This window comes from Echeneis naucrates, chromosome 10 (assembly GCF_900963305.1).
Source record: "Echeneis naucrates chromosome 10, fEcheNa1.1, whole genome shotgun sequence".
Classification (NCBI taxonomy): domain Eukaryota; kingdom Metazoa; phylum Chordata; class Actinopteri; order Carangiformes; family Echeneidae; genus Echeneis; species Echeneis naucrates.
In genome coordinates, this window is record NC_042520.1 from 6,813,181 (window position 1) to 6,825,968 (window position 12,788).

Sequence of the window (12,788 nt, forward strand, 5' to 3'; positions counted from 1 at the left end):
CACATATATAATCTTCATGAAAGGTGGTGGTTATAATGATGAGGTTTGTAGTGTGGGGGTGGCGGCATACTCACAGACTTTCATCAGGAGACAGACTATCTGTGAAGAATGAACAATTCTGGCTCTCCATTTCCGCCAATCTATACAAAATGAGCACACACGCACACACCAAGGCGAGCATGTGATACCCAAACACAAATATGAAAGACACACATACACAAAAAAGAAACACAGAGGAGGGTAAGTCAGAGCAAATTTGAAGGAAAAAAGCTAAAGTAACAAATATTAGCACTCACAGGGGAAATAGATTTCACCGAGCACAAGTTAAAAGAAACAATCAGAATGGTTTGGCCTTTAAGTAATATGGATTAGACTTCTGGCTTTCTGGTATTATGGATTGCAGCTGAACAACGAGCTGTCCAGAAACTTCTGACTGACAAGATTGCATAGTGGCAGAAATTCTGATTGCCACGAAGCACAGAGGGAACTGTAAAAATGTCCACGAGGGGAGAGAATAAAATCCTGATAAAATACTGTACAATCTCTAGCAGCGTGCAGGCAGTAAAAAATAATAAATAAAAAGCTTTAGAAATGCCATGCTGTCCAGCGCCAGAAACCAAAGCTGTAGTGTGTGCACGTGTGTGTGTGTGTGTGTGTGTGTGTACGCACGAAGAAGAAACTACTGAAGCTCTGTGTGGCTCTTCAGGACCAAGTAGAGCACCTCTAGCTCTGCATTATGTCCTGCTATGTGCTGTCAGAGAGCAGCTGCACCGTGCATGCTGCTACTAAGCTATTTCACTCTATCAGCTAAAGCGTGCTGTGCAGTGGAGACAACTTTTTAAGTATGCTTAAAAATACGAGTTGCTTATAGTGTCGTAGATAAATAAATAAAAACCCAGCTAGAACAATCACAATGTAAAAAATGTAAAGGTATGAAAATAACCAAAAGCAACAGAAACTAGACACAAAGATGGAAGTGGCAGATCATGTGCTACATAGTTTGGTCAATTAAGCTTTTAGCCATTGTAATCACTCCTCCTCTCAGTGGTAAATGTAGTGAGAGCAGGATCAAAATCTGCAGTCCTAGTTCTTTTCCAAAAAACACAAAGATGCAGAATAAGGTTCAGATGAGGCTAGAGTTGTCTAAATTAGACATATCACAGGGATAAAAACTTTTTATTTCTGCTTTGTTTTCCTGTATATTTCTTTACCAAACTAAGAGGAAAAAAGAGACAAAAACACATAATTTAGCTGACACATAGCGAAGTATATATTATCAGAATCAGGAATATATTATCTCATATATCAGCATTAGTAAACAAAAGTAGTCCAACATTCAAACTAATATTAAATTAAACTTTCCTCATTATTTAGTACAGCCTCTTAAACTGTCACAATGTGCAACTACCGTTACTGCAGCATTAGATTTGGCAGATTACCCAGTTGTTAAATCTTGGTGTGCGAGTGCAATTTTTCTTTTTTTTTTTTTGTTCTTGATGTTTCATGGAAACTATCCTTTAACTACAAACCTATCTGGGGACTGCCTGCCTTATCTTACACATTTAAAACACCAATTAGTTGTGTTTTATTCTTTCTTTATTCATGTTCACATCACCATCTTGTTAATTACTGCAGAGGCACCAATATTAACTCTAGTCTCAGCAGCCCACAATGCGGTAACAAAGCCTGTTTCAACATTTCTTTTTGATTGTGCTCTGCATCACTAAGACCTTCGCCTTGTACACCTCTGGCACCTGTTGAAAGGTCATAAAGGAAGACATGATCTTCAGTAGACGTAGGCTGAGAAAGGTTGAGTGAAAGTAGGTACTTAATTCAATTAATCCATCGTAAGCAGGCTGCTGAATATCATGTTAATGATGTATAACAGTGTTAGATGATCAAACATGGGCTTCTCCTTCAACTGAGGCAATTAAAAAGCTCAGAGAATCAACCCACTGATGGTAATTTGCTAAGAGCCTTGTAGCTGCACACATACATATACATCCACACATACACACGTGCTGCATGAAAGCAATACAGCATTCCTGACACACACAAAGATATATGAACACACCCCCATCCAGCATGATTTTTTTGCTGAGTGTCATCAGCTCACAGAGCGACAGCGTAGGTTGGAAGAGGTGTGAGTAATGTAGAGGCTGTAAGGGGACCTTCACATTACATCCCCTTTCTCCGCAGTATCCAATGAGACTGGAACACTGAGAAATTTAGGATCCGTGTCTTGTTACAGGAGCCCCACCTTGACAGTACCTGACCGTACTCATGACTCCACAACACTCAACAAATCTAGAGCTGTAGTCAGCTACAAATGAGGAAGGATAGGCCAAACAGTAATAGGAAATGGTGGTGTGTGTGTGTGTCTTGTGTATACGTGTGTGTTTGTCTTCTTGGATAATGTGAAAGGAAATGAGAAACGGTAGAAAGAGTGTCAGGTAAGAGTGCAGAAATCCTAAAAGAGCTCTGAGATGTTTTTTTTTTTATTATACTCCTTTCATCTGTCCTTTAAAAGATATTGAAGCAGTGAGGGTTTTGAAAGAAATAAACCCACCAATATTGAAGGAGGGATGTACAGAGAGAAGGGACAGAGCCTGTCTTTGTGTTTGACAGGCCTACAAATCTGGCTTTTTGAACCCCGTAACATCAAATAATTTATCTCCTTTGAGATGATTGGAGACAGTGTTATTGCTGAAGATTAACATTCATAACCCTCAGTGGCTGAAGGACACGGTGACACAAACATCTACAGACAGACTCACACCTGTCAAAGATGTCACCCACGGGGGAAGAGTTTCACTCACTGACCTGTCAGGGACTGGCAAGTCAGTGACCTCCAGTGTTTTGATTTCAGCTGTACTTTCCTTTGGTGCTTAAAGTGAGCAGTTATTTGTGATTGATTCTGGGAATGAATTCAAATAAGAAATTCAATTTCTCACTATATGTTAAGATATGTTAACTTACAGCAGAAGAAGGAATAAATTAAGGAAGGAAGAAAGAAATCATAAGAGAGAAAGAAGTTGATTCTGCATACTGCCAGAGTACAGATTAAATAGTCAACACTGCCATAATAAGCCCTGTCTACTATAAGAGGAGGGTGCTAATGCTGTTTTATTTTTTTTTTTTCCTAAATGTGCAGCTGACTCTCGTTCATTTTCCATCTGAATAATTTCTTTATAGTCACTGAGCCAACGCAATCAAAAGCCCATGAAAGTGGGACAAAATAAGAAAAACACAACGCAGTATACATGCTAAATGCACTCTGGATAAAACCACATTAACATAGCCATCATCTTTGCTCAGCCTCTTATCTTTTCACTTCTCATTCACCTGTTCGTACACACAGACAATATCAAACTATCATGTAAGACACTGGCCCGACCACCAGTAGCAGTTGGAATTCTTTGTCTAAGATACAGATGCAGAAACTGACAAGAATCAGTGAATGAAAATTTGATAACACAGTTTAACAGAGCTGTCATCGTTTCTGACCATCTTGAAACATCTGTGAATTAAATAGCAAATGTAAATTCACCAGCAACTGAAAACAGTGCTTGGAAACGCACATACTACTGATTATATGTAGATGTATATCTATAGCGTATTATAATGTGTAAGCAAAAACTAAACACAGATTCCTGATTTGCAAAAGAGATGAGAGGCTTTTAGTAAGAGTGATGAAGATACGGTGAACAAATTTTTTAAAATAATAATTCTATGAATGAATCAGATTTGACTGAACTAAACCTTCAATCCATTACCACTTTTCCATTTCTCTTGGTTTATTTTGGTGAGGGCTTTTAGAACACTGTATAATGCCTGCTAAGAATTTTCTGCGCAACCCAACAGATGATGGAAGCAAAATTACACTGTAATTGGAAACAAATAAGAAAATTGCAAGAATATGTGAAAGAAAAAGACATTAGGGGAGAGAAACTAAGAAGGAGAAATATAGCAGAAGAAAGACAAAGAGGTAAATGTGTGGGTGCGAGAGCGATGACCGATCAGAATAAAGACAAACTGAAAACAGGGGAGAGGAAAAAGGAGATAATGGGGTAAAGAGGACAAATGGGCCTGTTCTCTTGTTGGTCTGTGTTCCCTGTGTTTTGGCAGAGTAGAAAGCAGTTGTGTGTAAGAGCCTTAGGGAAGTAATACACAATGGCACACTTACCAGCACTTGCACATCATACCATGCACATTGTAGCTGTGTGGGCAGGGCTGCCAGCAGCGTGGGAGTCCAGTGCCGTGCCCTGCTTATAACCTGTCACCCAGACGCTAATCCACGCCGACAGTTCCCAGGTGACCACTGGGCTCAGTGCCCTACCAAGTGACAAGCCACTAGGCACGCTGAACCCTGCTTGCTGACCTCCCAACACACACGTGTGTGTTGCAAACTGACCAACTGCTCTGCTTGTGTGATCCAGCTTGTATTTTGGGTGGAAAATAAGACTGGGGGAAATTACTGGGGAGAAAAATCTCTAGCCTGGCTTGAGTACAGTGCACCATGCAGCCAAATCAATACTCCAATCAGTGTGTGGCAAAGACTAGAGGCTGAAGGCTGAAGACGAAGTGGGAAAGGAGGAGAAGTGAAAGAGGTAATTGAGTGTGTGTAAAGAAGGAGGAGGCTGATATGGAGAGAGGAGCAAGGACAGATTTTGAAATTATTTGATATATAGCACAGCACAGTGAGCCACATACCTGCTGGCATAATGCTCAATCCTGCTGTGTGTGTCTGCATGGGGCAGCTTGGGTGAGGAGCAGGGCCTGGGAACGACAGAGTACTATGTCAATACTCAACCAAGGCATTTTTAATACTGAAAGTGTCAGCTGTGTGGCTGCAGAGGGGTTGTTGTAATCAAGAAGAAGAAAGATGGGAAATGCTTTCACTGATTAATTCCCCCCTTTTTTGCCCTGTGACCCTTTATAGTGAAGAATTCCTCAAGAATGATGAAGGAGCTCATTTCAGAGCTGGTGGAATTGTAAATAAAGAAAGAAAGCCACATCTGTGTGAGTTGAAAAGTTGAAAAGTTTCAGTTTGAGTACACATTCAATACATATCTCAGGGCTTCATCAGTCTGATACATGAATGTACGGGCATGAGAGGAAAAAGGGAACAACATGATTTCACCTTTTCAGGCAACAAAAACATCAAACAGGCAGAGAGTCTCTCCATTTTTCTGGCATGATGACTCAAATTCAGTTCGTGTATGTGCTAATTTGGAGGGAAGCAACCCCATAAATGGTCTAATGGTCAAATTTCTGCTAATGCTGCAAAGTTCATTTCTGCCTGAATGCAACTTTTTCTGAAATTGCATAACTATCTAAAGTTAAACCTTTTTTTTTTTTTTTCCTCTGGGTGTATGCTTTTATAGTTATCTGATTGAGCGGCGGTCAAAGAAATTGTAAAAAGCCACAAAAATAAACACCACTTTGTGTTGGAAAAATTTTTTTTTATCGCTCTTTTCACCTTTTATCACAGACTATGGGCTGGTTGTTGCAGTGTATGGCCAACGGTGCAGCACAATTTCTGCTGAAATGAAATTCATAAATATATCATAATATAACAGGAGTTGTTCTTTTTGTAAGCACTTTGGAACTGGAAACCTGGAACTTCTGATGATACATATTTTGTAATCGTCTCATCTCTGCCATGTCAGGAGATGGTTGGAATGGTTGATTCACAGACTTGGGTAATGTTTTTTTAATGTTATATTATGTGGCCTTAGTGCCACAATCTGAAAAACATGGACCCATAATCATGCTTTATAGCTACTATCATCACCCTGAGCCATGCTTGTTGATGATCTCATAGATTTTTGTCTCACCGCTCAGGTTTTTCCCTTTGGGTGAGTCTTGCTCATGTGAACAGAGCATCTGACCCAGACTGAGATCACAGGAATAACATTATGTTAATTCTGAACACAGAGCTGTCCCTTTAACCCATCTCTGTGAGTCGAAGTGCCCTAAATTGTCAGAGCATGATAATTAGCCAACAACAGCAGGGTTTTGTATGTGTGTTAGTGAGAGATGGGGGACAGAACCGCGAAGACAGAGAGATGACTGTTCGAGTGTTTACGTGTCACACTCACGTCTCTGAGCTCTCCGCTTCCAGCACAGATTGCACAGGCAGGTAACCCCTCTGAGGATGCTTGGTGAAGTATTGCTTCGACCTGAACTTATTCTTCAGAGTCTTAGCAAAGTCCCTCATCTTCTCTCCCGATGTTGTCTGGTGTGTGATTTAGAAGTCAAAGGAGATAGGGAAGGTGTGGGTTTAGGATGGGTGAGATGGTGGTGGGGGAGTGGGAGATTTAAAAAAAGAAAAGAAAAAAGAAAACATGTCCTCACAATTTGTTCCCTCTGTCTCAAGGCTGATTTGTCTCACTTTCACTTTGCAAACTTCTTTCTGCATCTTGTTTCTAACTCAATTCATCTCTTTTCTCTTTCTTCTGCTCACTAGTTCCTACCCTTAGTAACTGAGTAGATATCAATGGGCACTTTTCTGCTGTGCTATTGTAAAAACCTATATATATATATATATATATATATATATATATATATATATATATATATATATATATATATATATATATATATATATATATTAATTTTTTCCGGTGAGAAAAAAAAAATATTGTACATCTGGCCCTTTGCAACATATTTACAGCTCAGAATTGACTAGAGATTAATTCTGGCACCATCTCGGTACATTTAGACTCCAGCTATAGTTCTACAGCTACTTAACTGGAATTAACTCCATTTCGGAGACTGCGTGCAGTCTGGTTTTTATTGGGGTTTAGTGCGCAATATGAGCTCTAAATAGTACTTTATGCTTGCACTATGTTGCAAAAAAGGATGTTACTACTGAGTGGTATTCAATTTCTGCATACTATAGATCTGGGTGCAGCGGTATGGCCTTATGTAACAGTATAGACTTGGATGCGATCAGTGCAGTGGTGACTAATCTACACCTGGTAGCAGGAACTGGGAGACAAGATCGTATTTTTGAGTACAGCTGATTTATCTGACTTGACTGATTCAGTTATACTTCAGAATATTTTTCTTACTGGGGTGTAGTACTCCATGATGGGGTAGTGCAGCTTCTTTCCCTTCGTAGTGCGGCCAGTTAGAAAACATGTCTGGCAGATGTCCACGTTGAACTGCTTCAGACTGCGATACCTGTCAAGATCAATATAACAGAGAGGCTGAACTGATGTTTGCAAGAGAACAGAGAGAGATATCAGAGACCCGCAGACAAGGCAGCTAGGTCTCTGTGTGTGGAATGAATTTATATGCCTACCTACACGCAGGCATAAGACTCAGTTTCAGACGGAGCTGAACTCCATCACAGCGAAATTTAGACATCACCAACAAGCATTTTTATGGTTAGCACTTATTCTTATGCAAAATGGATACAGCAAACACCAGCTGTTCCTTGATTTTTTCCCTCCTTTCTTTTACTTCAATATTATCATAAGTAGTCCATGTATCCATGTCACGAAAATGCTATTAAAGTGCAAAATACTGTAGCTTTTAAATTCACTTTCAAAAATAGATAATACAATACACATACTATTGTGTTTTTGTATACACTGATCTTTAACAATGGTCATCTTATTCTGCGTTCTTTTCTGTTAAGTCTATCTGGCGTCGCAAAATCTCCATCTGGGATTTCAAAAGAATCCTTTCATGTCCTACTAATCTGCTTTATATGTGTTTGTGCAAAGTATCTGCATGTGTTTCTGTTTACTCAGACAGGAATACCTACCTGAAGCCCTTGATGGGACACTGTTTGCATACATAGCATTTGGCTTGGTGCTTCGTGGACTCTGCAGCAGTCACACGATGCAGGACAGGCAGCCAAACCATTGACTGTGGCTCAAGAGTCATCCATTCCAGAAAGTGAGACACCTCAATGGCAGGTTTCCCTGGAGCCTGGAACAGGAAGGTGGGTGGGTGGTAAATGTAGGAGACTGTTAACAATCCAAATATAGTCCAACAGCAGGTACATATATGAGAGGAGAGGGTGTGCTTCCTTTCCAAAGGTTATCCTGCGGTGAGCTACTGTACAACAAAGGAATCAAAGAGAATACAGAAGATAAAAGGAGGAAAGACAGGGTGAAAGAAGATGCAATGCAATGTGTAAAATCATTTGCTTTTTATAAAACTACTGAAACACATCTGTGTGTATGCTGCATGTGTGCTTGTGTGTCTGTATGCAGTCAGCTTCTCCTGGAGGAACCTTGTTGAGAATTCCAGAAAGTGTGATAAAAAAAGGAAGTCAAGCTAATAAAAGAATGACTCGCAAGTGCTGAAAATCCGTGATGTGCTAAATTCTCATTAAGTCTGCATCAGAGATGCATTAAGAGGTTGATTTCCCCAGGGCTTCCTCCAGCGCTCAAGCACAGTAGCATAATAAATGTGCATATGTGTGTGTGTGCATGTGTATGTGTGTGTGTGGATCATACAGTCTGGGGTAGTGTACAGAGGTATACTGTCTCTGGGGGGGAGTGAGGGGGCGCCTCTGTGCTAGAGGGGTAGCTGGCTTCACTCCACGTGGGAGGTCAAATAGCAGCCTCTTGCATACTTCCCACCTGCATCTGCCTCTGACTAGGCTGATAATTCTGCTTCACCACAAAACAACACTGAGCAGATTGGGGTGCTTCAAAAATCATTCAAAGAGTAGAGTAGAAAACTATCCATCAAAACTCTGATAATACTCCCCATTTATTTAAAATCTGTAATATCAATATCATACTCTTCTGTATAACTATTTTTACTCTTAACAGCATATTCTGGGTCTCAAGTCAATTTACTCTTCTCTTGTGCCAGCAAAGTTACCCTGGTAATATCTCTGCGAGTTGGTAGCAAAGGCCTCAGCAACATCTCTGAAAACTGATGCCATCTGTGTCCGAGCTAACTGAATAATGTGTGAATGGGCCACCTCCGCCCCTCCAATTTACGATGTCTGGATAGTTCATCTTCAACTAAATGTCCTGACATTGAGCAAATTGAGAAAGGAATTGATTTTAATCACCCTAGCTGACACAGGAAGCATGGACCAGAATAAAGTATATATCATTAAAATCTTCTTTGAAAATGAGGGAATTAAAAAACTTGGCATAGGCAACCCTCTAGAAAAGCCATGTCTACTTCTTACCACTCTGTAATTATCTGGTGTCTTGAATTGAATGTCATGTGCTAAAGTTCCTGCAAACTGGCAAAAATTCAAGTTCAGACATATTTAGAACAAAAAAAGGGTGAAGAAAACTAATGAATGCTTTGAACATGTCTACTCATTAGCTGTTGCTCTGCATGCTGCTGGACTGTGACCTCACTTCATCATATGAATTTGGTGATTTGCTACAACACACATCATCCACCACTGACTATATTTTAAGCGCATTAAAAGCAAAGTGATGCAATATTAATATGATGTAATGATTGTAAGTCAGCTGGGACTTTCTCAGGTAGAGTTATTAGAACTTCTCCATTTCCTGAGATGGTACATTAAACTTCTATCTCTGTAGGAGAAGTTGAACTCTGCTTACGTCAGTGAAACAGAACAAACTTTGAAAAGCCGGCAGCTTCCTGGACTGGAAGCTGAATTTTTTTCCATTCTTGGCATGAGCTTGGAAGCACCTCTAAAACCAAATGTCTGATTCAACAAATCAGATCTGGATTTTTAATATTGTTTTGGCAAAGATAAGTTGTGTTCTGATGATGTCAAACTCATGTATTATTTTCCAGCAGACACATCAGTCTGTTGTAATAGCATTTATAAGTGGATTTTCATTGTCCATACTATGTGTATGCATAAGTGTACTTAATGTGCATCCTCCCTTGCCTATCTGTGGGCATGACATGCTGAAATTAAGATGACATTGCTCTCACCATGCGGAAACAACTACGGACGCTCGGCTCCACGTTGCTGCCTCCAAAAGCGGCGACTTCTCCCAACTGGCGAGGGATCTGGATGGCTTCGTGGAGCAGCAGGCTGAGGTGACGCTGGTCTGTTAAACCTCCAGGGCCAGACACTTGACGGAACAAATCTGCAAAAAGAAAAAATATGTATTAAATATGCAGTAACTCGTGATAATATGTAAGTAATTGTAAAAGCATTGATAGTGTATTATATTTATATGAAAAAACTGTTATTTGCATTTTATTATAATCACATCTGCATTGTCCCCACACATATACGTTGATTTACAGCATTTGTATGAACTGTATATGCCCTGCACTTTTCAAAATGTAAATTATGTATTTATTTATATTTTATTCAAATGAAAAACAATAGTTTTAGCATAAAATAAAAAGTGAATGCTGAGTCAATAGGGGAACAAAATATCAATGTATCAACAGGCTTAAAGTTCATTTTAAGGAATGAAATTCACTAATAGAGGTCAAGCTGTTTGGTCTTGAACACGACATATGGCATGACATAGTACAGGTATGGCAATACGGTTGAGACAAGCCATACAAAAATCATCAGCTGATATGTGGAGTGAAAAGTACAATATTTGTCCTTCAGTTGTAGTGGAGTGAAAGTAAAAGTATCCCCCAAAAATATTACATATACTCAAAAACTGTAATTAAGGCTTGTACTCAAGTAAATTTACTTTGTTACTGTCAACCCCTGCACATTTCAAAGGTTGACTGTGAAGACAGGGCAAACCTCAGAGTATTTGGCAGTTATCATGAAAGTACTTACAGTATTAATTCAATTGCTGTTGCACTGAGTTTTAGCAAGATAATCTTTAGAAATGTTTATGTCGGTTAGCGTGGAAAAAAACAAATATGTGGCAGTTTTTCTAACCATTTTAGAAAAACAACAGCCAGGAATCTAGTTTAGCTAAACAGTAAATACACAATGCTAATACTTTTACTTTTTACCATATATGCTTTCATAGTTTAGTCATCTGATCACCAATTAGCACTACAAACAAGTAGTAATGAGATTATCAGAAATGTCATACGTTTAGCAGACAATTGGTAAAAACCAAACTACTTGACAAAATGTTTGGTTATTCTGTGGTGAGGATATTTCTGTCTGGACCAAAGAGAAGACAATAATTGAGTTTGTCAAGGTTCCACAGATGAACTTAAAGTCACTTGTTTTCAGTCTGGAAAGTAATTTACTTTAGAAACTTTATTAACTGCAAATATTTTAATGAAGTGGATTTAGTCAGCTCAGCTCAAAGGATTGGACATGTCTTCAAATATTGTTTTTCCCATAGAAAAATTGAAGTGGAGGCCAGTGACAGACCAGTAGCAAACCGCTAACAAGTTAAATCAGAGACAAAGCAGTGCAGGCGAATGTTGTGCTGAGGCAAATGTTAAATAAAAGCTGGTCACTAAAGATACAGTATCACAAACATGTATTTCTATAAAATAAAAATCATTTTGAGAGTAGTAATGACAACTGATAAAACACATATTTCTTTTCTGAATTACAGCCAAACACTGGCACTGAGGGAATAAATGCCCATCTTTATCTCAACCCAGGCTGATGCAAATACTTCCAATTTATTTGCAAATACTATTCCATTGCGGTTTGGAGCAGGCAAAAACGGATCATTCAGAGACACGGAAAAGTGTTGAAGCTACCACATATTTACCTGACCCCATAAAAAAAGAGCCAACCTACCTAAGTGACCATTCAACTGAAGGAAAATCTATTATATTTCAGTCTTTAAGAGCTGGCACAGATGGTGTGCCAAACATGAATAATCCTGGCTTGGTTTTGGCACTGTTGCTAAGATCCTGTTTCAACTACAAGCTGCTCAAGGACCAAATATTGTCTGCTAATAACAGAATATCTGCAGGATGACTTGTAAACTGGAGTTAAAATACATCAGTATAAACAGATCCTAGAATGAACAGAATCAAGTGTTGCACTAATTAAATGTGACAGCATAATTCACAAAAGAGAAAGGGAAAGGGCTTAACTTCTTGTGATCTGACTTGTGCAGAAAAATTTGATTCCGGGCTATAGATGGTGTGTTCATGAATGGTGTCTTTGGCAAGCAATCCTTTTAAGGCCCCTTGTGTAATTTGCTGAAGTACAAAAAGCTTTCTCCATTATGGGAGCGCAGTCATTTCCTCCATTAAACTAAGTGGATGTCTTTATGTCATACTGGAAATCATGGCTGCTTTGTTTTGGCTCATTGTTTGCAGATAAGAAGTTGCATTAGGTACACGAGAAAGCATCAGACTCACATCTGTACTTCTCCTGGACATCTGCATTGCACAAGCTCACCAATCCCATCTTGAAGCTGAGCACTCGCATTTTGCCATTTCGAGCACTAGATTAAGAGAGGGCAGAAGGGAAGGGAGAAAAAGAAGGCGGTCACAAGGTCACTGAATGGCGAATTATTCTAAAATCACACAGTTTTGTATCATGGTAATACATTCACACGGTGGCTGACTCTTGCTGGAAGCGAGGATGTGTAGTAAAATTTCGTAGGTCAAAGCAGTACAGAATAGGACGATACAAATGTGTGAAATTGTATTAGAACACATCCAGAGGAACTCAAGGGACTTGATGGGTTACTGTGCCCATGGGTTTATGCCAAGAAGATCACATAGATACAGTTCCACTTACAAATAAATGTACGTGTGCATAAAAAAACCCCCCAAAAAACACATGGAAAATCACACACCCATATGGAGATATTTTTTGAGTTTTCTCATCTGAATAAATTGACTGATCGCTGGCCAATGGCAAGACCAACGAGATGGATGTTGTTGTGCCTTGACCTGTTCTCCAAGGA

General features: G+C 39.4%; 1 protein-coding gene across 1 annotated transcript in view; it reads right to left on the minus strand.

Annotated features, from left to right (window-relative positions):
- The window catches only part of drp2 (dystrophin related protein 2), a 69,665-nt gene that overhangs the window by 9,845 nt on the left and 47,032 nt on the right, over window positions 1-12,788 (minus strand). The window contains exons 13-19 of the mRNA XM_029512157.1: window positions 12,235-12,320; window positions 9,907-10,064; window positions 7,781-7,947; window positions 7,080-7,191; window positions 6,105-6,241; window positions 4,714-4,779; window positions 75-140 (exon numbers count right to left, since the gene is read on the minus strand). Of these exons, the coding sequence (XP_029368017.1) occupies window positions 75-140; window positions 4,714-4,779; window positions 6,105-6,241; window positions 7,080-7,191; window positions 7,781-7,947; window positions 9,907-10,064; window positions 12,235-12,320 (792 nt within the window). The remainder of the gene's footprint in view (window positions 1-74; window positions 141-4,713; window positions 4,780-6,104; window positions 6,242-7,079; window positions 7,192-7,780; window positions 7,948-9,906; window positions 10,065-12,234; window positions 12,321-12,788) is intronic.